General features: G+C 42.2%; 3 protein-coding genes across 3 annotated transcripts in view; 1 reads left to right on the top strand and 2 right to left on the bottom strand.

Annotated features, from left to right (window-relative positions):
• Positions 1-4,053: 4,053 nt before the first annotated feature.
• PEF1 (penta-EF-hand domain containing 1) lies at positions 4,054-14,474 on the bottom strand. The gene is made up of 5 exons (XM_075853168.1): positions 14,323-14,474; positions 11,778-12,075; positions 6,617-6,772; positions 5,851-5,994; positions 4,054-5,296 (listed from the first exon to the last, which is right to left on the bottom strand). The coding sequence occupies exons 1-5, from the start codon at positions 14,344-14,346 to the stop codon at positions 5,067-5,069; spliced, it is 852 nt and encodes a 283-aa protein (XP_075709283.1). The 5' UTR covers positions 14,347-14,474; the 3' UTR covers positions 4,054-5,066.
• Positions 14,475-14,643: 169 nt separating this feature from the next.
• Positions 14,644-15,447, top strand: IMP3 (IMP U3 small nucleolar ribonucleoprotein 3). Its single transcript, XM_075853170.1, has one exon. The coding sequence runs from the start codon at positions 14,775-14,777 to the stop codon at positions 15,324-15,326; it is 552 nt and encodes a 183-aa protein (XP_075709285.1). The 5' UTR covers positions 14,644-14,774; the 3' UTR covers positions 15,327-15,447.
• Positions 15,448-20,422: 4,975 nt separating this feature from the next.
• COL16A1 (collagen type XVI alpha 1 chain) overlaps positions 20,423-26,430 on the bottom strand; it is a 176,895-nt gene continuing 170,887 nt past the window's right edge. Inside the window, exon 71 of the mRNA XM_075853167.1 lies at positions 20,423-23,907. Within this exon, the coding sequence (XP_075709282.1) occupies positions 23,711-23,907 (197 nt within the window). The 3' untranslated portion in view covers positions 20,423-23,710. The remainder of the gene's footprint in view (positions 23,908-26,430) is intronic.

Raw genomic sequence — 26,430 nt, 5'->3', positions numbered from 1 at the left:
TACACTTGCTCATTTTATATCATCCTCTAAAACCATTTTATGGACATAATTATTAGTAAGTTATTCATAGGGGTGCACAGGATTTCGAAAGATATTTGCGGTTTAGTGGCACAGCACATTCAAGCATTTCTATGTTCACGTCCTGAGCACTGGTCTGTGAAATACTGACTTTGCTTTATAAACAATTGGTCACTTTGATGAGTAACCTCTGTGTTTGGTGTTAGAAAGCCCTAAAGGTCACATGCCACCTTTGTGCCAACCCACAGCCCATCCCGACTCTCTTTTGTGCATTACTATTCACACTGTTCTGCTACACACATTAAACCAGCTTGAAGCCAGGAGTCTTGGTATTGATGCAATGACCGCTCATTGTCAAGGAGAACAGTTCCTGACATATGACAAAGGCATGCGCAGACATTTTATCATTTTTAGGAATTTTTTTACATACAGTACTAGGCACTAAAGTTCCCAGAAGAGGGTTGTGTTCACTGCCCTATATACTGGATTTCTATAGACCGAGTATATTAGGTAAATTTATTTAGCTGAATACAAAATACATGTGAGGTTTTTATGGGTGGCAGTTTTTATTTTATTTTATGAGTGATGTAAAATGATATAACTGCTTTATTTCATCAATCAATTTTGGCAGAACGCGATCAAATATAAAAGTCAATGGGTTCTGTCATGCAATGGATCCATCACAGTGTTGCGGCTTCTGTTAAAAACAGAAACCACAACTCAGATCTGAACAGAGGCATCATCTGACAATGGATTTTCATAATTCGTAGATTTAACAAAATGTGTTATACTTAAAATAACAAAAAACAACCAAACAACTATCTAGTATGATCTCAATCTTACAATAACACCTGTTTGTGGCAAAGAAGGTTATGGAAGGTTCTCTTTGGTAAATTTAGGGTATGTGGACTCGGGTGGTTACAGCATGGTCTTTGCACAATTGCAGAATGAAGTACAAACATATAGGAAAAGGTATTGGGGTGCCAAAATAAAAACACGTCATAAAATCTGGTTGACTACAATGTAACATCTGGCTGCTAAGGTGATTTACAGCAGCAACAAAAATGCTGCAGAGCATTGGCCACTTTTCTATACATTCAGCTATTTTGCCCTAGCATAGCAAGTAATGTCACTTACTAATCACTCCCTCTTTATTCTGCTCCCTTGTCATGAAGTCCTGGAGGTGCTGCATTCCATTTTAGGTGTGGCCACATGTAAACGGTGCAGTCATTGTCATTTGCAGTAGTGGTCATATGATGTCGTGATAGGACAGTTTTTTCCATACCTCCCATACTTGTGTATGTGCATATATGTTCATAAAGAAATGAAAGTACATATCATGCCATATCAAGTTCTTATCATGGCTTTACAATTGTAGACAACAATTAAACACAACAGATTTCAATATGTAGTTAGTTTTTTCAAAAAGTAAACCAATATTCAGAAAGCAGATGGGAGAAATGAATTACACCCTATAAATCCATAACCTGTAGAACGACCTTTAGAAACAATAACTTTAGGTAATATTTTGTGTAGAAGTTTATTATTCCATCACATCCTTTTGGAGAAATTTAGCCCCTTCACAACATTGCTTCAGTTCCTTGATTTTTTTTATTATGCACAGCTCACATAAGTCCCCGCTACAGCTTCTCAATGGGGTTGGGATCTGTACTTTGACTTGGCCATTACAACACCTTGATTATTTGCTTCTTTAGCCATTCAGATATTGAGTTGCTGGTGTGCTTCCTATCATTGTTCTGATGCATGGCTTAATTTCAGTACAGCTTAAATTTGCTTACATTTGACTCAAGAATATTCTAGTATAAAGTGAAGTTGACCGTTGTCTCAATAAATGCAAGTTTTTCTATGTCCTGTTCCTGCAAAACAAGCCCAAATCATCACCCCTCCACCATCACCCTGGACATCTGAGCCAGCGGGCCAGACGAGAATTATTCATATTGTTCAGCATATAGTATCTGTCACGTGGGGTACGTGAACACACTGGGCCGTATCGCCTTGATGGTTTGACATGCTGGCCAACAGGACACAGGTCACAGTCTATAGTTCGTATAGTGTACCTGTGGTAGCTCAGACAGTAGCAAGACCGGCTCGGCTGGGACTAGGCAGCAGGCGTGGTGAAGCAGGACAGGCGTGGTACTCCGCACAGCACGCCTCCGACTCAATACGGCACTTGACCAGGATAGCACGGGTTACAGGTAGCAGGAACGGGATATACTGGGAACTGGAAAACACTTTGGGGGACCATTTGCATAGACAGACTAGGGCAACGATAACAAAGCTCAGGCAAGGCAGGAAGGGGCAGAGCCCTTCTTACAGTCCAGGGTGCTTTTAGAGCAATCAGCTCAATCTCACATCGGTGTGCGCGCTGGCTCCATAAGGCTGGACTGAGCTCGCGAGCGCACCCTGGTGGTCGCTGTGGAACAGGACGGCCGCATGTGCAGACATCTCTGGAGAGAAGGGCGTCGACCAGATGGAAGGAGTTCGTGGTCAGCGACCACAGACGTTACAGTATCGCTGTTGAGACCAATGGAGAATCCTCAGCTTTTTAGTGAGCAAGAGCTCTAACTGAGTCAACACTTGTGACAACGGAGGTGTAACTAATTATTTCAATTGAGAATCAAGGAAAAGCACCTGAGCATTCTAATTTAGGTTGGCGCTCTAGATGTTTTCTTTTTTTTTTTCTTCAGAGCAGCCTTGCGGATAAGAAATCCTAGTAGGACTGGTTTATGGACTGCCCACAGGGCTTGGGAAACTTCAGCAAAGGAAAGCAGGGAGTCATTGTGGGTCCAATTGTTAGTGCCAAGGCCCAATATCAGGGAGGAACAGGTAGGAGAGATGGGATTATGATCCGACCACGAGACTGTGTGGATAGCCACTTGTATGTTAGTCAAAAACATAAGCTTGACCAAGAAGTGATCAATTCTAGTCAATAATTGAGGTCTAGTAGAGAAAAAAAAAAGTCTATTCAATGGTTAGTTGAATATAGGGTGCGGAATGCAGAAGTAAGGGCGGTGGGTGGGGAAACTAGCTAAAGATGGACTGAAGGACTTGACCAGCCTCGGGTCATGTACACAGTTCATATACAATTTTAATGAGAACAACACATATAAAAGGGTAGAATGCCAGAGCTACTTAATCTATTTCTTAACCATTTTCCCCTAATTGTATTTCTTTAGCTTCTGTGACAGGATGATATTTACTGGCCAATCGGATATCAGTGTGAGGCTGGATTCACACGAGCATTTTCCATCCGTAATGGACGGAACGTATTTCGGCCGCAAGTCCCGGACCGAACACACTGCAGGGAGCCGGGCTCCTAGCATCATAGTTATGTACGACGCTAGGAGTCCCTGCCTCGCTGCGGGACAACTGTCCCGTACTGTAATCATGTTTTCAGTACAAGACAGTAGTTCCATGGAGAGGCAGGGACTCCAAGCGTTGTACATAAGTATGATGCTAGGAGCCCGGCTCCCTGCACTGTGTTCGGTCCGGGACTTGCGGCCGAAATACGTCGGTCCATTACGGACGTAACATGCTCGTGTGAATCCAGCCTAACAGACCAGAACAAACAACCAAAGGCCTCGCAGCGTGCACAAAACCTATATGGTGCCACATACAGTGTCCTTTTTATGGAGCATTGTGTGCTGCCATATGGTACCTCCGTAACTCATTATATTCTCCTAAAACCTTCGGAATATAGAATGCAAACGGAGGTACAGTATCGACCCAACATGTTCTATGGGTGCCATATTATAGTACAATTCAGATCTGTAATACAGTCATGTGCATGAGCCCTTACCCTGGGTTCAAACCTGTCGTTTTTGCTGTGTGTTTTTGTAAAAATGAGAGGTAACTATTTCTCTACACTATAAAACTCCGCAAAAACGGCAGCACAAATAACGTGTGAACCCAGTGTAAGTACCATTCATAATCTGCAGTTCTGTGCTTCTCCCAATTGTCAACCTTATGCTTTATGTTACTTTTAAATGACAAGAACACATCTTTAAAGCCATATACACACACATACTTCTTTTAGCACTTTATTATTCGCCTGACAACCTCAGGGATTTTACAAAGCTTTGGCAGATACAAAATATGGCAAATGTCTGTAAGGTTTTTACAAAACAAGAAAACAGAAGAACAAAACTGTGGTCAAAGTTTCCATTGCGTTAAAACTCTACCTTCGATGTATTAAGCAAATATATAAAGACAGTGCAGGAGGAATGTGGAATAAACGGTCGATAGGAGTAACAGGATATATAAAATGCTCTAACAATTGCAATTTCTACATTTCCATTCAGTATTTTACAATATCTTTCCTCTACAAATTGCAAAGACTCCCTCAATTGCCCTGAGCAGCTTAGAAAGTATATTGACCAGATGGGCTCCTACAACTTGCAAAATTCACAAAGCTCGTGTAAGATGCCCACCATGTAACATTATTGAGATGCTCGGAATATATGGAGTGTTTGGTTTCTTATAGTATTAACAATTCGGAGGCTTCTTCTGTCATATTACAATGATTTGGCTATTCCGTTTCTATTGGCTATGTTACTTTAGAATATACAGTTTGTAAGTCAACAGGAAATAATTTAGCTAACTATAGCTATATATTTTAGATCCAGTACAAATAATAATGCAAGAATTAAATGTGTTCTTTAATCAATATCTAAAAAAAAAAAAAAAGATACTGATGTTAAAAAAAGGAACATGTAATAATGTAGCACAGAATTGTTTTGATGACTGAATTATTAAACTCTATCTCCCTCTAGTGGGTAAAGTTAGCATAGTCTTCAAAAGAGCCGAGTGATGCATATACAGGCGTTAAAATTCTTAGTTATACAGTTCTATTTACATGAAATGGTGCATTAATACAGGCAAAGACACAACGTACAAAAATTCTGGCATTACTGGATTGCCCCAAAAACGTACCAAGATCTGCATATAAGTATTGCACGGCGTTCTTCACAAGGCTTTAGTGTACAGGACCAAGAACAGGAATCGGAGGTGTAAAACAGACCATGATCTTACAATAGACGTTCTACAGCCATTGTAAGAAAATCATCATAGCTGAGCTTGACGCTGCCTGATCTCTGCGTATCCTTATCACGGAATGCTTCGGTCATGCTCTGCAGCTTGGTGCAAATCTGAATAAAGCGGTCAAGCTGTAAGCCTGGGTTTGCAGACCTCACGGTATATTGGGACATGATTTGGTGGATAAATTGTGGGCTGAGAGTATATCCCATCTGAGAGAGAGCTGTGAAAAGAAAAACAAGCAGGGTAAGAAACTGCAGTGCAGATAATAAAGAACATTCATTTCCACTGGATCACCATCCATTATCTGGCTTTACAAAACAATTCATTTTCTTACATTGATCACCTTCTTACTGGCAAGAAATAAATCACTGACTGCAATGGGACGACATACGGATGTTCTGGGACACAAACTTGTAATATCTTGTGTAGGGAGTTAGAAGAGTTGTAGAATACACGTGCCCATCTCCACATAGACCAAGTTAGTTTACTCATGCATAATGAACTAGAGAACGCAGCTCGCTTTTCCTGTCCTTTGCCCAGGGTAACCATGGAGATGCCCAGTGGAGGTTAGGGCACAGACAATGAGCTGCATCCTCTACTCTATTATGCAGACGTGTGCTTGCTCAGCAGGTTCTCACATCTAATGTGATTATAACCGATAGGAAAATGTCATCTTCTCTGAAGAATATTACACTGGCAGTAAACAAAATGCTAAGAGCTGTACTGGGAAAGGCTTCAATATAACGAGGGTTTCTCGTAGCAGGCACGGTTTACCTTGATGCAGCTCGGTCTGGTTGATGCAGCCGGATCGATCACGATCAAATTGCTGGAACATGTTCCTCCACTGCTGCAGGTAGGTCCACAGAGCCGAAAAGCCAAACACATCAATCCGGCCCGATTTACTCCGATCAAACATGTCTGCCGAGCAAAAGTACCGTTCAGTATACACAAAGAAAATCTAGATGAGCAGAGCTACATGAAAAAGTAAGCTCTACTTTATATTAGGAAATGTCATGTGGGTCTGCGTAAATACAAACACCCTCATGTGGACACCAGACACGTCATAATCACAGGTTATGTTCCATGTATTAATAATTGGGCATATACTCAAGCCTATATTAAGAAATGTCTCATGGATTTACTTTTCCTTCATCAATGAAGAGAAATAATGGGTTTGTTCTTGTAATGTTGTAGACATATATATAGATTTTTTTTAAACTTTCCTGGGGTCTGCCATATTGGAGCCAAATAAACTACAGCGGAGTGTGTGAGATCTATGGCAGCTGCAGTGAATGGGAGACAATGGACATAAACGTGTCTTTCGACTAATGCAGTTACCAGGAGACCAGGGAGTGGCAACATAGATACATACAGTGAAGGAAATAAGTAGTTTGCCCACTGTCAAAGACATGAACAGTCTAGAATTTTTAGGCTAGGTTAATTTTACCAGTGAGAGATAGATTATATAAAAAAAGAAAATCACATTGTGAAAATTATATATATTTATTTGCATTGTGCACAGAGAAATAAGTAAACTTACTAAACATGGTGATACAGGTCTCATCATTGAAGGCCGACCAGTTGGAGTTGACCAGGGCTTGTTTAAGCTCCTTTAAGGTGATGAAACCACTTCTATCGGTATCCACAGTATGGAACCAGTTAAAAGCCTCCGGGTCTACTCCTGGGGGCAAAGTCCCTGCGTGAAAAAGAAAACAGAACGCGCATTACAGGGGTGTTCCCGTTTCAGAAAAGAATCATTTGTAGAATTAAAGGTTTTTACAGTTTTCTAGTCTACTTTCCTCACGGTTTTTAACCCCTTGGCACTGCAGCCATTTTCCGGTTTTTCATTTTCGTTTTTACCTCCCCTCCTTCTAAAAAGCCATAACTTATTTTTCCGTCGACATTTTTGCTGGATGAGTTGTCGTTTTTCACGGCATCATTTATTTATTGTACCATACAACGTATTGGGAAACGTCAAAAAAACTATTTGTGCGGTGGAATGGGAAAAAAACACCAATACCAATTGCTTTTTTGGGTTTCGTTTTTACTGCGTTCACCGTGCGGTTAAAGCAACATGTTAACTTTATTCTACAGGTCAGTATGATTACGGCGATACTAAATTTATAAAAAAAATTTCATGGTTGATATTTGTTAAAAAAAAATTATACCTTTGTGTCGCCATATTCTGATCCATGACTTTTCTATTTCCCCGCCTATGGAGCAGTGTGCAGGCTTATCTAGGGCTGGACGATTTTTTTCAACAGTTTGGGCAATTTTCGATTTGAATCTCGATTTGTTTTTCTTTTATGTTTTCCCGCTTGCGGGCACTGTGGGGCGAGATGACATTATAGTGTCTGAAGTGTGAGCAGGACCCTGTTAGTACCGGCCCCGCAATGGGGTTTTAATAAATGACATTAAGGCCGGATTCACACGACCATGATTGGACTGTGAAAAACAATCTATGTGTCCACCTAATTTCCCAGCCCGATCACGGTACATGTGAACAGGACTCCTGGCATCATAGACATTTAGGCAACACGACAGTTAAAAAAAAAAAAAAAATGGACATTAAAAACTGATCAAATGTCAGTTTTTCCATGTGAATTTCGCATCAGAGTCTCCAAATTCTCATCCATTTCCAGTCCGTCTGTCCGTTTTTCATGGCCATTAAAAAAAAATAATAATAAAAAAAAAAGAGTTTAAAAAAAAAAGACAATGGATTTCATTTTTAGTTTTTTTATTTATTAATCCCCTAAAAACAGCAGTGCCCGTGTAGATGGTGCCGCAATGACCCTGTAGATAGTGCCCACATAGTGCCACAGTGCCCACATATAGTCACAGTACCTACATAACGACTGCCATAGTGGCACAGTGCCCACATATAGTGACATAGTGCCACAGTGCCCATATAACGAGTGCCAGTGCCCACATATAGTGCCACAGTGCCCATGTAGATAGCACCCCCACCCTTATGAAGATCGCAGCGCCCCTCGTCCCTTGTAGATAGCAACCCCACATGTAGGTCCCACCCCCCTTGTAGATCGCAGCACAACCCCCACACCCTTGTAGATCGCACCCCCCTCCTCTTCCTTGTAGATCGCCACTGTAGATGCCACTAGGAGCTCAATCCCCAGCCAGAGGTTGCCGACGCTTTGGCCGGGGATTCAGCTCCTAGTGGGAGCTACTGTGATGCAATCTACAAGGGGGGGGGTGCGATTTACATGGGGGGGTGCGATCGACAAGGGGGTGGTGGAGGTTCGATCTGCAAGGGCGGATGGTATCTACAGCGGGGCGCTATCGCTATATTACAAGGAGTCTCTGCTTCCCCGTGGAACCGCTGTTTCATAAGCTATCATTCAGTTATCAGTGCTTGAAGTTACAAAACGTATGCATGACTGAGAGAAAAAGGTGCAAATTGTGCCAAATGTTGTATTATATAGTCTGTGCAACTCACTAAATTAGACACTTTTCTCTACGCCACCTCATGGCTGGTGTACACGTATTCCAATGATTTGCGCTACAAAATAGTGCACAACTTAAAGAGGCTCTGTCACCACATTATAAGTGCCCTATCTCCTACATAAGGAGATCAGCGCTATAATGTAGGTGACAGCAGTGCTTTTTATTAAAAAAAACTATCTATTTTTACCACTTTATTAGCGATTTTAGCTTTATGCTAATGAGTTTCTCAATAGACAACTGGGCATGTTTTACTATTGACAAAGTGGGCGTTGTACAGAGGAGTATATGACGCTGACCATTCAGCGTCATGCACTCCTCTCCATTCATTTACACAGCGCATAGGGATCCTGCTAGATCCTTATGTGCTGTCTTATACTAACACATTAACAATACTGAAGTGTTTAGACAGTGAATATACATTCCACGGAATGTCTATTCACAATCTCTGCACTTCGTTACTGTTTCTATGGTAGTTACAGCAGAGGAAGCGTGATCTCGTTGTAACGTGTCATTTACAGCGAGATCTCGCAAGATCACGCTTTCTCTGCTGTAAATAACACAGAAACAGTAACGAAGTGCAGAGATTGTGAATAGACATTCCGTGGAATGTCTATTCACTGTCTAAACACTTCAGTATTGTTAATGTGTTAGTATAAGACAGCACATAAGGATCTAGCAGGATCCCTATGCGCTGAGTAAATGAATGGAGAGGAGTGCATGAGGCTGATTGGTCAGCGTCATACACTCCTCTGTACAACGCCCACTTGGTCTAAAGTGAAAACACGCCCACTTGGGCATTAAGCAACTCATTAGCATAAATCTAAAATCTCTAATAAAGTGGTAAAAATAGATCGTTTTTTTTTAAATAAAAAGCACTGCTGTCACCTAAATTATAGCGCCCATCTCCTTATGTAGGAGATAGAGCACTTATAATGTGGTGACAGAGCCTCTTTAAAGAGGCTCTGTCACCAGATTTTGCAACCCCTATCTGCTATTGCAGCAGATAGGCGCTGCAATGTAGATTACAGTAACGTTTTTATTTTTAAAAAACGAGCATTTTTGGCCAAGTTATGACCATTTTCGTATTTATGCAAATGAGGCTTGCAAAAGTACAACTGGGCGTGTTGAAAAGTAAAAGTCCAAGTGGGCGTGTATTATGTGCGTACATCGGGGCGTGTTTACTACTTTTACTAGCTGGGCTTTCTGATGAGAAGTATCATCCACTTCTCTTCACAACGCCCAGCTTCTGGCAGATCACGCTGTGACGTCACTCACAGGTCCTGCATCGTGTCGGCACCAGAGGCTACAGTTGATTCTGCAGCAGCATCAGCGTTTGCAGGTAAGTAGCTACATCGATTTACCTGCAAACGCCGATGCTGCTGCAGAATCATCTGTAGCCTCTGGTGCCGATGTGTCCTCGCTCGTCCGACACGATGCAGGACCTGGGGAAGTGACGACACAGCATGATCTCTCGAGAACACGCTGTGTCTGCACTGCCAGAAGCTGGGCGTTGTGAAGAGAAGTGGATGATACTTCTCATCAGAAAGCCCAGCTAGTAAAAGTAGTAAACACGCCCCGATGTACGCACATAATACACGCCCAGTTGTACTTTTACTTTAAACACACCCACTTGGACTTTTGCAAGCCTCATTTGCATAAATACAAAAATGGCCATAACTTGGCCAAAAATGCTCGTTTTTTAAAAATAAAAACGTTACTGTAATCTACATTGCAGCGCCTATCTGCTGCAATAGCAGATAGGGGTTGCAAAATCTGGTGACAGAGCCTCTTTAAGCCTTTCCTGCCACAGCCATTTTTCAGATTTTAATTTTTCCCTCCCCACCTTCCAAAAGCCATACCTTTTTTTATTTTTCCCATCGATATAGACATATGAGGGTTTGATTATGGCGGGACGAGTTGTAGTTTTTCATGGCACCATTTATTGCACCATATAATGTACTGGAAAAGGGGAAAAATTCTTTGTGGGTTGGAAAACTAAAAAAAAATAGCGATTGCTCCATTGTTTTTTCCACCTTTTTTTTTTTATATTTTACTAATTTTACAAGGACAAAACTAACTCTAATAAATAAAATTTATTTTGTGTCACCAATAAATTTTCTATTTTTCCATCGATTGAGCGCTACGAGGGCATGTTTTGCGGGACCAGCTGTAGTTTTTAAGGGTACCATTTTGGGGTACATGCAAGCATTTGATCACTTTTTATGGCAGATAAGGTGATCAAAAATCAGCAATTCTGGCGTTTTACTTTTTTTTTCTTTACGGCATTCACCATGCGGGTTAAATAAAGATATTTTGTAATAGCTTAGCCATTTACGGATGCGGGGATACTAATTATGCTAATTTATTTATATTTTTTTACAAGGCTTTAGGGGGAAAATGGTTTAAGGGTTTTGTTTTTTTAAACTTTAACAATTTTTTTGTACATAAAAAAAATAAAAATGTAAAAGTCAGTTAAAGTTTTTCTTATTAGTCCCCCTAGGGCAGGGATCAGCAACCTTCGGCACTTTGGCTGTTGTAAAACTACAATTCCCAGAATGCCCTGACAGCCTTTTTCTAGAATATGAAAGCCTTTGGCTGTCAGGGCATGCTGGGAGTTGTAGTTTCACAACAGTTGGACTGCCGAAAGTTGCGGACCCCTGTCCTAGGGGACTTGGACCAGCGATTATTGGATCACTAGCACTATATACTGCAATACTAATGTATTGCAGTATATCATCCTTCTGACAGGATTCTATTTGGCAGACCTGGGGGCCTTCATTAGGCCCCCAGGCTGTCATAACAGCCACCGGCACCCCACGATTGCGTCACGGGGGAGCCGATGGGCTGTTAGAGGGGGTCGACCTCCTCTTTCTAATCCTTTAAATGCCGCGGTTGCTATTGACCGCGGCCTCTAAAGGGTTAAACAAGCGGGGCCGTGCTGAAACGCAATCCCGCTCTTTACAATGAAGAGTCGGAAGTAACATACGTTGTATGCAGTGGGATCAGCCTGTGAGCCCACTCCATACTTCCCCCTACCTAACTATGATCTAAGAATTCGTCTTACATTGGGAAGGAGTTAATACATTTGGCACAGACAGTTCATCTTAGCCTAGTGCCTCTAGTGGTAAAAAGTGTTTTACATGCACATGTAAATTTAAAGGCTTTTTATTATAACACTTGTGGGGTCTCTCTAACAAGATGTTAATGGCACCAATTGGAGATTCATTTATAAAACTTACCAGGAGCTCTTTGACCAGATTGTCCTTGCTGTGAACCCCCATATGGATTGGCCGCAGGTCCCCCGTGAGGTCCTCCTGGAGCCTGGCCACCATAGGACCCTCCTGGACCCCCTGGTGCAGCACCACCTGGTACTTGTTGTCCATAACCGCTATTAGACAACGGAGGTCCATACGGTGCTCCAGGTGCAGGTCCACCATACGTAGGCTGGCCAGGGTGACCACCTCCTCCATACTGCTGACTAGCATAATAGCTTCCAGGGGGTGCACCAGGAGTTTGTCCTGCAGAGCCATGGTATCCCTGAAACAAAGAAGACAATAACATCACCAAACCAGTTTGTGTGTGACAACAATAGGTGTAGGCTTCCACAATACAAATATCTGATTTACACAAGCACAGGCTTGAAGAGGCACTTTGCACTAGTTCCTACCAGTTACATACACAGAAAATGGGCTCAGCTCTGCAAGCAAGAATTACTTAACCATCAGTTTTCAAAAAAAGATTCCGCAAAATATGTCTGTACAAGCGATTCTGCATTTATTAAGAGGGGAAATTGGGCCAAAAGCTGTAACCACTCATAGAGATCAGCACAACACTACCTCCTAGTGGAGACATGACGTAAGAATTATTATTTAGTCAAAGCTTCAACACGGTGCCAACTTTCTACTGCCACGGATTTTGCAGAAACTCTGCAGCCAGTCCATGATGAACTACACGTTACATGTGGATCCTGATGAAGATTTCACACTACGCATTGCAAAGGGTAAAGCCCGCGTCAAATCCATGATAGAATGTCCTCCATTCCGTGCAGATTTTTTCCACTACATGTGAATGGGGTTTTTGAAAGTAATGCCGATTCATTTCAGCTTGTATAACAGCTAATGATCCTTATATCTAATACAATGACACAGAAGACACCAGACTTGTTAAAGGAGTATTCCCATCTTATAAAGGGATTGAATATTGCCATAATATGCCATTCATTTATGATCGGTGGGTGTGCAATTTCTGGGATCCCCACCGATCCTTATATCGCGCTGCAGGCCACCCGAATATGCAGGGTCCAGCAGCCGTCCCTATCAAGAAAGTCATACACGGTCATTAAAGTAAATATCCACTTCTGGAGCCACTGTAAATAATGTGTTATACAACAGCATAAAAGGCAACTTATTATAATCAGAAATACCGCCATTCCAAGTGGGAGCGAAACACCCCCGTGGCTCCCTGCAGATATACCAGCGCACACAGACCATTTCCTTTGGACCATAACACCATGAACTTCAACGTAGAATGCTGGATCTTATTATACATAGCAAAGGAGAATGTCTTCTATATAGAGAAAAGGGTCAGATCACAACACCACTCATGTAGGCACGAAGGGCGTCATAGCCTGGAGGAAACAGGCAGAGAGACCCCCAGATATAGACACATCTGAGATCTGCTGCGTAATATTCAACAGACTGCATAGTCAGCATCTACTGTTCACTAGCGGGGACTCTGTGTCAATAGTATAATGTGAACAGTGCCCCGTATAGTGGGGTTACAGACTCCTCGTACGAAGGCTGGAAGACAATGCTCCCTAGGAAAGCTCACCCCCAGAAAGAAGAAATCTGCCTCTCTATAGTGGAATCACACTAAGATGTGGAGGCTTCTATCAAACTGACCCTAAAAGCCACTGGACCTCATTTGGGACGGCTCATAATTTTGATTCTGGTTGCTATTAGAAACAGTCAATGAGTTTGATGACAGTCCCAACAGTTTAGCTCAGTTCTTACCATGTATTGAGAATTCTGTACAGCGCCTGGCATAAACACTGCACAAAAAGCAAATCACCACATCTAGGTCTATGCAGACACCGAGCCAGCTAGAAATACTACAATATTTTAGTTTTAAAACTGATCGCTCATAAAAAACGTTCTGCTCCATCTAAGGGCAGCATAAAGAAGTGACACATTGATTTTCGCGTGCGGTCACTTATTAGTTAATGTTAAGAAGTTTAAGAGAACTTAGAATTTGTAGTTGCGGCGTGCGGCCAGCGCCGCATGTATGAGTCCAAGTATATTCATATATTCACGCAGCATAAATATCGAACCGCCTTTAAAGCCTGAAACATTGTGAATACAGCTCTGAAGTATAGAAACAAGACACGGTGGCAGCGGGTACACACTCTCTGTGTAACGTGGCGGTGTCCAATACATTTCACATGTACAGACCTGAGCGCCGCTGCGATGTTTACATGTAGTAGCGCTCAGGTCATCGGGGGAAGTAGGTTTTTTTTAAAAACTATTAATTGCAAAGACCTCTTATGGGGCCAGATGAAAATAATAAATGAACCAAATCCTGGACAACATTATAGAGGTGATCGTTGTCATTTTGTCTCCTTGATATTTCCCTATTTCTCCCAGGTATCTATCTGTGAGCCTCACCCTACTCATCCCTCTGTGACTCACACATACCCTGAACCAGCCCTTTTTCATTCACTGCAGTTCTTTTTCTTTAGATATCAAACATAACTTCCATGGTGCCTGGATAGAAGCCCCTTCTCACCTGGCCGTATGGGTAGCTCGTCATGATAACTCTCCCGGTGTGTAGCCTGGATAAACCCGAGTTCTCCTGTCAAAGTTCGGCTAGGAAGTGACAGAAACAGCACGTCACACCGATTACTAACTGTAATAACCGTCCAGTAAAAAGAGCTAAAACGCTTGTTATTTCTATGTCTCTTCTGTATGCGCCATTTTTCCAGGGTCAGAGTCCAAAGATAATGAATAAAAGCAGGTCTTCAGGAAAATGGCGCTGGTACGTTTGAGAGAGACGTTTCTAGATTAGCTCTGCACTCTCTAGCGGTGGTATTTGGAACGGAGCGTAAAGCGCAAAGGATTGTGGTACATGCGACGGAAGTGGTGATTGGTCGCGGTGTGGTTGCGGTTCTCACGTGTAGTCGTCTCTGCCTGTAATCACCCAGCGCTGCCAGTGTTTGAGGTTTCACGTACACCCGCAAAATGGTCCGAAAGCTGAAGTACCATGAGAAGAAGCTGCTGAAGAAGGTAGACTTCATTAACTGGGAGGTGGATAACAATGTACGAGAAGTGAAGGTGCTGAGGAAATTCCACCTGGACCGGCGGGAGGACTATACCACATACAACAAGCTGAGCAGGAGTATCCGGGAGCTGACGCTCAAGATCAAAGACCTGGCGGAGAAGGACTCTTTCCGGGTACAGAGCACGGCCAAGCTGCTGGAGAGGCTTTACGCCATGGGCCTGATCCCCACCAAGCAAGGCCTGCAGCTGTGTGACGCCGTGTCCGCCTCGTCCTTCTGCAGGAGACGCCTGCCCACTATCATGGTGACGCTGCGGATGGCCCAGAACCTGAAGACCGCCATCACATTCATAGAGCAGGGACACGTCCGTGTGGGGGCTGAGGTGGTGACAGATCCGGCCTTCCTGGTCACCAGGAACATGGAGGACTTCATCACTTGGGTGGACTCGTCTAAGATCAAGAAGCACGTTATGGAATACAACGAGGAGAGGGACGATTTTGATCTTGGAGTATAGGACAGAGTTCAGACTGCTGCCCATGTCACATCTCTGTTCCTTCTCCTATAGTCACTCTGGGTTTTGTCACTGGACTTGTTCCTTCGCCTAGCTTTATAATAAAGGACTTGTTTTGACAGTTTCTGTACGTCTTATCCACTTTATGCCACCTTAACCCATGATCACTTGTCCATAGTGTAAATGCCCCCCCTGAAGCAGTAGGTGGTGCCCATTGATGTCAGTGAATGCTTGTGGTCCTAAAGAGTGCAAAGGGGTGTCTGGGTTGGATATCCACAGTACATGTGTTGGTCATGGGGGCAGGGACAACAGCTGGTGAGCGAGATCATAATCTTGGCCCTCTATTTGTAGTGGCTCTGGCTAATAGAGGTGGGTATCAATCAGGGCCCCCCAGTTATATCTATACGCCCATAATTAGGGGAAGCTGACTGTATACTGTTTTGTCAGGGTATTTGCAGGTAGCCAGAAAGTTACTCTTTAATGGGAAACTAAACTTATGACCTGTCAGTGACATGTCAGAAGTTCTGATCGGTGGGGTCTGAGAACTTAGACAACCATCGCTCATTAAAACGAAGTAGCAGAAGTGCTCAGGTGAGCGCTGAGCTTCTTGGTTTCTAGTTGCCTTTTCTCGGAAAGCCGAGCAGTAGGTGTACGGACATAGACTTTCTATTGAGCCCGTACAGCAATTGCTTGGTTTTCTAGGGAAAAGCCGATCAGAAACCAGCGCTTCTGCCGCTCAGTGCTCGGACCCCCACCAATCAAAACGTCTGACATGTCATTATGACATGGTAGAAGTTTTTTGAAAGTTTAGTTACTCTATAACTATGCAAGGGATTTGAGACTATCAATAAAAGAGAGCTCTGTATCATATAATATATTGTAAAATTTAGATAATAAACACAATGGTATTCAAAGGTGTATATTTATTTTAAAGGGAGTCTGTCGCCAGAAATTGGCCTATCAGAGCAGCAGCACAGCAATACAGTGTTATAACGCTGTTTTCAGATGAGTGGCTCCGTTGCAGTGATAATAACTTTATTCCTTATATGCAAGTGAGATTTTTGGAGCAACGAGGGTGTCAATGTTGCTCCAAACTCATCTACCTTCTATCTCCAGTCCAACCCCCCCCCCCCCCCCTCCACCTTCCTTCTTTGCGCGACATGTCCTGGCAGTGTTGAAGACGTGATCACGTCTGGCCCTGAGTGCGCCTCAGCTTTGGAATTGGCACATGTGCGATACAGCAGTGAAGTTTCACCGGTCGAAACGGCTCTACTTCGCACGCGCTGGTTACGTCACACTACACCCGGGTGCTGTACGGCTGTGGGCATGCTCAAAAGAATATGGGGCCAGGTGTGATCATGTCTTCTACACTGCCTGGCCCTGTCAATTAAAGAAGCAATGGAGGGACAGACTGGGTATAGAAGGTAGAGCAGTTTGGAGCAATGGTGACGCCCTCGTTGCTCCAAAAAGCTCCCTTGCATATGAACGATGAAGTTATCGCTGCAACTAAGCCACTCATCAGAAAATTGAAAACAGCGTTCTATTCAGGTGAGGCTGCAGTATGTTACGGTGCTGCTGCTTTGATTTCTGGTGACAGACTCCCTTTAAAGGAACAGTGTCACCACAATTTTTTTTTTAATATGTTAAAGATGTTAGTGCTTTATTAAAAACGTTTGGATTAATTTGTGTGTTTGTGTGTTACTTTTTCTTATTTTTACACTTTTTCTTCCCTATGGGGGCTGCCATTTTTTTTTCCATTTCTGTATGTGTCGATTAGCGACACATACAGACATGGAATACGGCAGCCACAGTCCCATAGGGACTGCGAACGGGGCCCGTTCCATCCACTTCAATGTACGCCGTCTGTGTGGGAACGGCGCATGCGCCGCTCCCACACAGTCCAATTTGAAATGCGCGCCGTCCGGCGCCATTTTCCTGTGGACCGGAAGTCACGGCCGGACAGTAAGATTACTACTTCCGGTCGCGGCTTCCGGACTTGTGCACTTGGACCAGCGGCAGCAGACGGAGCGGACGGGCCGGAGGGAGCCGCGGCGGCAGGAGCAGGTAAGAGATTTCTATGTGTGTTTGTGTGTGTTTACTAGTGTATGTAAACCTTCAACACTGTGTGTTAGCTCAAAAAATGGCGACACAGTGTAGGAGGTTAGACCGTTCAATCCCCTCGTTTATCCCGGCACTAGCCAGGATAAAGGAGGGGGGGATGCTGAGAGCTCACTAGAGCGAGGGCTTTTTACCCAATTTTGCAGCATAAAGCAATGTGGTTGCTTTACCACATGCAATTCTGCAATTTTGGGAATGGCTCCATCTAGTGACCAGCAATGGGAAATATTATAAATTAGAATCCAATTTATAATATTTCCTGACTCGTGAAAAAAAATAAAAAATTAGAACAATGTTTAATCACCCACACACTAATTGTTTAACTAAAAAAAAAAAATCATGTTTTGCTGGCAACACATTCCCTTTAAGTGTATCTATCATAAATAATAAAACATGGTGCTTATCTTGCCCGAAGTAGATATTGCAGAGTAAACACTGGCAAGTAATGGGCAATGTTGGCTCCAATGCATCTAATGTAAAAAAAAAAAGACATGCCTGCATCATTCAGTTATGTCACGGTCATGACACTTTTATTCTCTGTTTCTTAAGAACAAAATCGGAAAACTACCTAATGTACTAATTTTTGCATTGAACATTAATAAAAATATGCTGTGGGCTGTGTTCACACTTTATAATGCAAACCACGACACATAGTTTGATCCGTCACACGCTATTTTTCCAGTCAACTTTTACAGGACTGTCGAAAAGAGCCTATGACGGCAGTGTGAATACCAAAACCTGGAGTTGGTCCAAAACACAGACGAGTTATAAATCTTTCCATTATACTTTTTCTGTGAAGGTTCCACTCCTGATTTTGGCTTCCAAATACTGATGAAAAATACTGACAAGTACTGCTGTGTGACAATTCATGTGTCTGTTGAAATAGTGGTTCTTCAGTGAGATTATTGTTATTGCATTAGGGATTATGTAAATATCATTTATTTTACTCCCTATTGTTTAAAAGTTGACACCCCAGTTCTCTGATTGGGAGGTTACAGTGCCACCATGTGGTAACTTGGTTAGTTGCAGTAATTTTTTTTTCTCTTAATTTTATGTTGACTTTTCATTAATTTCCCTAAAGCAAAAAATGTATTTGTACCTTATTGGCTAATGATAACAATTTAGAGTTCTCAGCAATTTACATTTTCATCTCTAACTGAAATGATGATGATCAGCCTGAGTTATAATCCAGAGATGCATTTACAATTCTGAGGGTTCTACATGAAACAGCCAATATGCTATTCGAGAGACAAATCTATAACAGCTTAGATCCTAAAATGCAATGGGTCACTTAGTTATGATTGACATTAAGTGTCCCATAGGAATGAATAGAGAAACTGGCTTCCAGTCCACACAGCAGATGCTGCGGGAATCGAAGAGTTAGATGGGGGTCACATGGTCTAACGGCAAATTTAGCTGGGAATGCTAAAGAGAAGTGTATGACGCTGACCAATCAGCGTCATACACTTCTCTCCATTCATGTCCATTTGTATTCACTGCACAGCGTCATCTTGAGAGATCTCGCTGTGCTGTCACATACACCATGCTGGAGGTGATGTCTATTCACTCTCAAGACACCAGTAAAGTTAATGTGGGTGTATGTGACAGCACAGCGAGATCTCTCAAGATCACGCGGTGCAGTGAATACAAATGGACATGAATGGAGAGAAGTGTATGACGCTGATTGGTCAGCGTCATACACTTCTCTTTACAACGCCCACTTGGCCAACAGTTAAAAAACGCCAAATTGGGCATTAAGAGACTAATTAGCATAAATCTAAAATTGCTCATAACTTGCTCAAAAATTATCGTTTTTCAAAATATAAACCACTGTTATCCGTATTACAGAACTGATCAGATTATGTAGGAGATATGGCATTTATAATCTGGTGACAGAGTCTCTTTAAATGAAGTTACATGTGAATATGATTCATTCATCAGCTTTTGTTTCAATGAATATATTTGTCATGGCCTCTGGCAGCATTGTGGTTCTGTTGGAAGCAGGAAAATGGGCAAGCGTAAGTATCTGAGCGACTTTGTCAAGGACTTAATTGGAACGGTAGGCTAATGGGTCAGAGCATCTCCAAAACGGCAGGTCTCGTCTGGTACCAATCAAAGTGCTCAAAGGAAGTACAACTGGTGAACTGGGTCATGGGCCCTCAAGGCTCATTGGTGCGTGTGGGGTGCGAAGGCTAGCTCTTCTGGTCCAATTCTACAGCAGAGCTACTGTAGCACAATTGGCTATGATAGAAATTTGTCAGAGCAGAGTGCCCTTACTGACCCCTGTCCATACTGACCACGAAAGTGCCTACAATGGATACATGAGCATCAGAACTGAATCATGGAGCAATGGAAGAAGGTGGCCCAGTCTGATGAATCACATTTTCTTTTTCATTATGTGGACAGCTGGGGGCGTGTGCGTCGCTTACCTGTGGAAGAGATGGCACAAGGATCTAGTATGAGACGAAAACAAGCCGGCGGAGCCAGTGTGATGCTCTGTGCGATATTCTGCTGGAAAACCTGCATTCATGTGGATGTTACTTTGACATGTTCCACTTACCAAACATTGTTGCAGACCAAGTACATCCCTTCTTGGCAGCGGTATTCCATAATGGCAGTGGCCAATGCATAATGTGTACACTGCAAAAATATTTCAGGAATGGTTTGAGGAACATGAAAGGTGTTGACTTGGCATCCCACTTCCCCAGATCTCAATCCCATCAAGCATCTGAGATGTGCCATAAAAAGAAGTCTGATCCACCCAGCAACTTACAGGGCTTAAAGACTCTACTGCTAATGCTTTGGTGCCAGATACCACGGGACACCTTCAGAGGTCTTGAAGTCCATGCCTCAACGGGTCAGAGCTATTTTGGCGGCAATGTTGAAAACACTGACCATTGTAGTCTGTAAATAGTACAATGCTGCAGAACATTTACGCAACAAACAGATACATGTCATAAACCACACTGGGGACCAAGTACCAGAATAGTATAAATTATATTTGATTTTTGTAGTGGAACAAGTATCTACATAACAGTTGTCTGCACAACAACGCATCTGTAAAACATTGGTATATAGCTGATGCACAAATACTTCCTTAACAAAAGCCGGTAGTTGTAATTATAGAACTGGGAATTTGTAACCACCCATGATGTATGTTTGAAGAAGAGTAACTGACAGGAGGAAGTATCCATCTTTCCAGAGGAAGAATCCTTTTCCAGAAGAATTATACAATGACAGATTATACAAAGGAGAGGTCAACCAAACATGTCTACATGTTTTCCTGCACAGATACTCAAAGGACATGGCAATAGCCATAATATTCATACAATAACTTTATATGTATAGATTATTTTTCAGAACTGATTTTAGTTAATGAAAGGCATAGCTCCAAAACCTCAATTACATTTCTTCTCAATTATATTGCTACAAGTACTATGAAAAAAGCACTTATAATATTATATATTCAACTGGGCACAACTTTCACTGCTTAGTTCTCATACTATCCATACACATTAGAATAATGTCCAAACTGGCGAGATCTGCCTAGAATCTAATGAATATGGTGGCCTCCTAGGAATATGAGAATTGGGCATGTTGATTTCAACATGCCCAATCTGTTTATTCTGCCAGGAGAGAAACTTCTGTCAGAGGTGTCTGGCAGCGGCTTTTATGCCCTCTCCTATAAAATGAGCATGCATTCTCAGCCAAGCGGGGCATTCATGTTTCTGGGAAGGTCGGGGAGACACCTGTTGGCCAAACAATTGTTCAGCAGACAACCAATCTTATGTGTATGGTTAAGTTTAAAGCTGGCCATACACATTAGATTTATGTTGGACTAACCCACCTAGTTCGGCAGGAGGACCAGTCCATCTAATGTGTATGGTGGCATCCCAACTCTCCCCCAACAGAAGATGCCGGGGACTAGAATGGTCGTGCATGTTGCATTTCAACATGCCCGATCATTTTTTCATTAGTAGATAAGCCACATCCAGACGAGTCTCCCTTGTCAGAGCCGAGCGTGCATGTGTAAGGAGGAGTCGGAAGAATAGCTGTCGGCCGAATGATCGTTTGGCCCACACCTATCTAAAGTTCATAGCCAGCTTAACTTTTTCGTGCCGTTGTAGTTTTTTGTTTCTTCTCTCTAGTAACCATTGTGTGCAAACATCTAATGTTAGTATGATGAACATAGCAAGTCAATTCTGTAGAGTGAGAAAAACATCTATCTCTATTGCTCCATAGATGATATGTACTGTATTTGTGGGCCAGGACTCACTAGAGGACGGATATTTTTGTCTTTGCACAATGGTACGCTAACATTTGGGGTCTAACTTGTAAGGCAGGACTGTGGAGAGACTAAATATGACAGGAGAAAGTCCTGCATTACTGGAAAGCAGTGGGCATGTTTGTGAATACTGTATTTTTAATTCCTTGGTTAGTTCAGTTTAACTATAATTTATAACAGGTTACATTGTATTTAAATTTATGCACATAATTTACATTTAACATGTACAATCCTGAAGCGATCTATACATTTAATCATACGTTAAGGCGTGTGCTCACTCATATAAAACTGGCCAATTTCAACATCAAGTAAAATTGTGCAATCATTGTGCCATTGGCAGTTTTTGAAAGAAAATGATGGGTTACGCATTTATGTCACACTTGTACTGAAATTGTACAACCTGGTGCTTGTTGGCCTGCTCCTTGCTAGCTCACACCTGTCCAAAAGCAATTGAAGTCTTAGTTGGAGACCAAGTAAATGCAGAAAATAAAGAGATGGGAGCAAGTCTTATTTCCAGAAGAATTTCAATATTACAATGCAAAGATTTTTAAATTAGGCAACATAATGACCAAAAACATTGGAAGCATTCTAATGATATCAAATAGTATGTGAAGTTACTGAATATTACTGCAATTATCCTGAAAGTAACCGTCATGAGGTAATGTAGATGAATGGAAAACAAAATTATGTCTACATTAGGCTGTGTTCACACCCGTGTTGTGCTATTCCGTTGTTCTGCTCCGTCAGAGGAGCAGAACAAGGGAGTAACGGAACCAACGGTTCCCTTGCACAACGGACACCGCCGGTTGCTGACGGATCCCATTGACTTTAATAGGTTCCCTCGGCTTGTCCGTGATTTTACTGGACACAATAGCACCGCATGCTGTGCTATTGTCTCTGGTAATCTCCGGAATCCCTGCCGGATCTGAGACGGGGGCCCTTAACCGAGATTCCGAAACAGATGTGGACAAAGCCTGAGTTCTACATTTTTGAAGTATCTATTATAAATGTCAAACTAATATATCAAAATATTTTCTGCAAAAATAATTTATTAAACTCCATAGAGGAAAAGGTCAGTTTTAGGTTGAATTTGCAAGACTGATCCATTGAAGTCCTACTTGCATTGGGGTAACAGTGACTGTGGGGTAACAGTGACTGTGAGGGGTACTAAGGCTAACCTGCGACAAGTGCTTGTGAATGGTGCAGCTAACTTTTGCCTTACCCACAAATCAAACAAAATTACTACATTGTATTTTTTTTTACTCTTTGGGCAAGATACGTTGGAACTTCACAAGACTTAGGGCACACCAATCTCAGTGATAATGGCAGGTTGGTAAAATTGTCAAGAGTTGAAGTTAATTCAAATTTTACCTTCAGTTTTGGGTGGAATTTCCCTACAAGATCTATGGTGTAACCACCATACAGTTATTATTTTGTTTACCTGTGTCAAACACTGAGACATAAGAATGGTTCACATAGACAAAATTGCTAGAACATGTAAGATAAAATTCAGTGAACAAAGAACAGCAATGGTCCTACCTCAAATTGAATATACATCTTTAACAGTATGTAAAACAGAGTTGCAAAACATGGCGAAACAGGTAGGGCGGACAATACACTTCATTTGTAAAGCACCTGGATAATCATATTATTTTTCTAGGCCATGAGGTGTATTGTTTTACATCATGAACCATATAGTTTGATGAAGTGCTATGAGACAACAGTACAGGAACGAACAAAAAAGTAAAAACATAAAACAAAGGCCTACTAACCAGTATAAAAATAAGAGAAACCTATACAAGGTGCTTGAACATATTTTTTTTCCCTTTTTTTCCCAGGAAATTCATCGTCTTGATACGGAACAATATATAGAAATAAATGTATCAAGAAATGTGCTGATGATGGTCACACTGGCAGGGAAAGGACACAGCTGTTTGAACATGATCTAGTAGACAGTTGTTGATGGTCTGAGGATAATGACATCTTATCGTCCTGGTCCTTTCATGCTCTTTGGTTGGTACTCTTGTACTGACATCATGCTGTAACAGTCTGATGGATTGCATCTCCCATCTTTCCCTGTGTTCCCTTTTGGTCCTTGTGGTCCTGGGATGCCAGGAATTCCTTGTTGTCCCATTGGTCCTGGCTGGCCTAATTTGCCATAACCAGGTGGACCCTGTAGTCCTGAATTTATAAGAAAAAGAAAATCATAAAAAAGTTACAATTTGAAATACCGTCATAAAACGACAATATATAATTTGGTTCTAAAATTTTATTTATTATGATAACACTATATATATTACTGCACGGGAAGAATATACCTTTCAGATACACAACAATTTATATAAAAAAGAAGTGATTGATAGTGAAAAGTGATCTATATGAAAAATCTTTAGCAGCAATTACAGCCTTTTGTCTTTGTGGAAAGGCCTCCGCTTTCCACGTGTGGACACTGATTTTTCCCCATTCCTCTTTACGAAACTCTAGCTAGCGGTGTCATGTTGCGTGGGAACTGAAAATGAACAGCTATTTTTAAAGTCCATTGACAACATTTTTGTAGGATTGCGGTCTGGACTGTGGCTTGGAGTTTAGTATTGGTTCAAGTCTTCCCACTGCAGCTTTGGCTTTATGTTTGGACTGGTCATCTTGCTTTAAAAGAAAATCTTCCCCAAAATCAGTTACCTTACAGTTATTCTGCAGCAGGATTTACCTGTGTTTTGCTGCATTCAATTTACTCTCTACCTTCTCAGGCATCTCAAAGCATAATGCTGCCATCACCATGCCTTATGGTGGGCATGGTGTGGTTTAAGCGGTGTTCAGTTTTGGCTTATCCTAAGCATAGAGTCTTTATCAAGACCAAAAGCTCAATTTTGGTGTTATCGGTAAATTTCTCTTCACTACGCTCCCATAAATCTGTGACTTATAAAGTAGTCAGGCAACCATTGCATGCACTCTCTCCATCTCAGCCACAGAAGCTTATAACTCCTTTAGAATCGCCATAGTCTTAATGACATCCCCCACTAGTACCCTTCTTACACAGTGGCTTGGATTTTAACCCCTTCCCGACATTTGCCGTACATGTACGTCATGGAAAGTACTGACTTCCCGCATCTTGCCGTACATGTACGCCAAATGTTTGGGACCGGCTCAGAAGCTGAGCCGGTCCCATCATCACCGGATCTCAGCTGTATCTTACAGCTGACATCCGGCTGTAACGGCGGGGACCGAAATTAGCTTCGATCCCCGCCATTAACCCCTTAAGTGCAGCGCTCAAACGCGATCGCTGCACTTAAGGTGTTTGCAGCTCATCGGAACCCCAGTAATGAAATTGCCGGGGTTCCGGTGGCTGCAATGGCAACCGGAGGCCTAATACTGGCCTCCCGGTCTGCCTAGCACCGAAGCCGGTCAAGATCCGCCCGGCGGCGGAGCCTGATCGGCTTCCGTAGCTGTCGGCAAGATGGCGCCGGGTCAGGAGCTGATCCGGCGTCATCAGCGGTGGAAGTCAGCTGTACTGTACAGCTGACATCCACCTGTAACGGCAGGAACCGGAGCTAGCTCCGATCCCTGCCATTAACCCCTTCGATGCAGCAATCGAAAGCGATTGCTGCATCGTAGCGGTTACTAGCAGATCGCCAGCCCTGACAGGCAATCGGGACTGGCGACTGCTGTTATGGCAACAGGAGACACAATGGTCTCCTGCTCTGCCATTACGGAAGCCGATTTAGGCCCCGCCGGGAGGCGAAGCCTAATCGGCTTGCTGTCAGTGAATGACTGACAGATCTAATACATTGCACTACATAGGTAGTGCAATGTATTAGAAAAAAAAAAATCTGACCGTTGGAACTTCAAGTCCCCTAGTGGGACTTGAGAAAAAGTGTAAAAAAAAGTATAAAAAAGTGTAAAAAAAAGTGCACAAAATAAAAGTTTGAAAACAGTAAAAGTTTCAAGTAATCAAATAAAACACAATCCCCCTTTTACTCTTATCAAGTCCTTTATTATTGAAAAATAATAATAAACCATATGTATTTGGTATCGCCACGACCGTAACGACCGGAGGTATCAAAATATTATATTATTTATTGCACGCGGTGAACAGCGTAAAAAAAACCGTAAAAAACGTTACCAGAGTTTCTGTTTTTTGGTCACTTTGCCCTACAAATATTAGAATAAAAAGTGATCAAAAAGTCGCACGTATCCAAAAATGGTACCTATAAAAACTATAGCTCGTCCCGCAAAAAACAAGCCCTCATACACCTCCGTCGACAAAAAAATTAAAAAGTTATGGTTCTCACAACTTGGCGACAGAAAAAATACATTCTTTTTACAAAAGTAATTTTATTGTGCAAAAAGTTGTAAAACATGAAAAAGTTCTATAAATTCGGTATCGCCGGAATCGTACTGACCCGCAGAATAAAGTTAACATGTAGTTTATAACGCATGGTGAACGCTGTATAAAAAAAAATGAAAAAAGCTGTGCCAGAATTGCGTTTTTTTGTTTACCTGGCATCCCAAAAAATAGGATAAAAGGTGATCAAAAAGTCGCATGTACCCCAAAATGGTACCAATAATCGCTACAGCTCGTCCCGCAACAAACCAGCCCTCATACCGCTACGTCTATGAAAAATAAAATTAGTTATGGCTCCAATAAGTCAGGAAATAAAAAAATATGCAGTTGTGCCCGAGGGGAACATTTCTTCTGTTTGAAGA

This window comes from Rhinoderma darwinii, chromosome 2 (assembly GCF_050947455.1).
Source record: "Rhinoderma darwinii isolate aRhiDar2 chromosome 2, aRhiDar2.hap1, whole genome shotgun sequence".
NCBI lineage: Eukaryota > Metazoa > Chordata > Amphibia > Anura > Rhinodermatidae > Rhinoderma > Rhinoderma darwinii.
The sequence above is the reverse complement of the archived record's forward strand: the minus strand, read 5'-3'. Positions and strand labels throughout refer to the sequence as shown.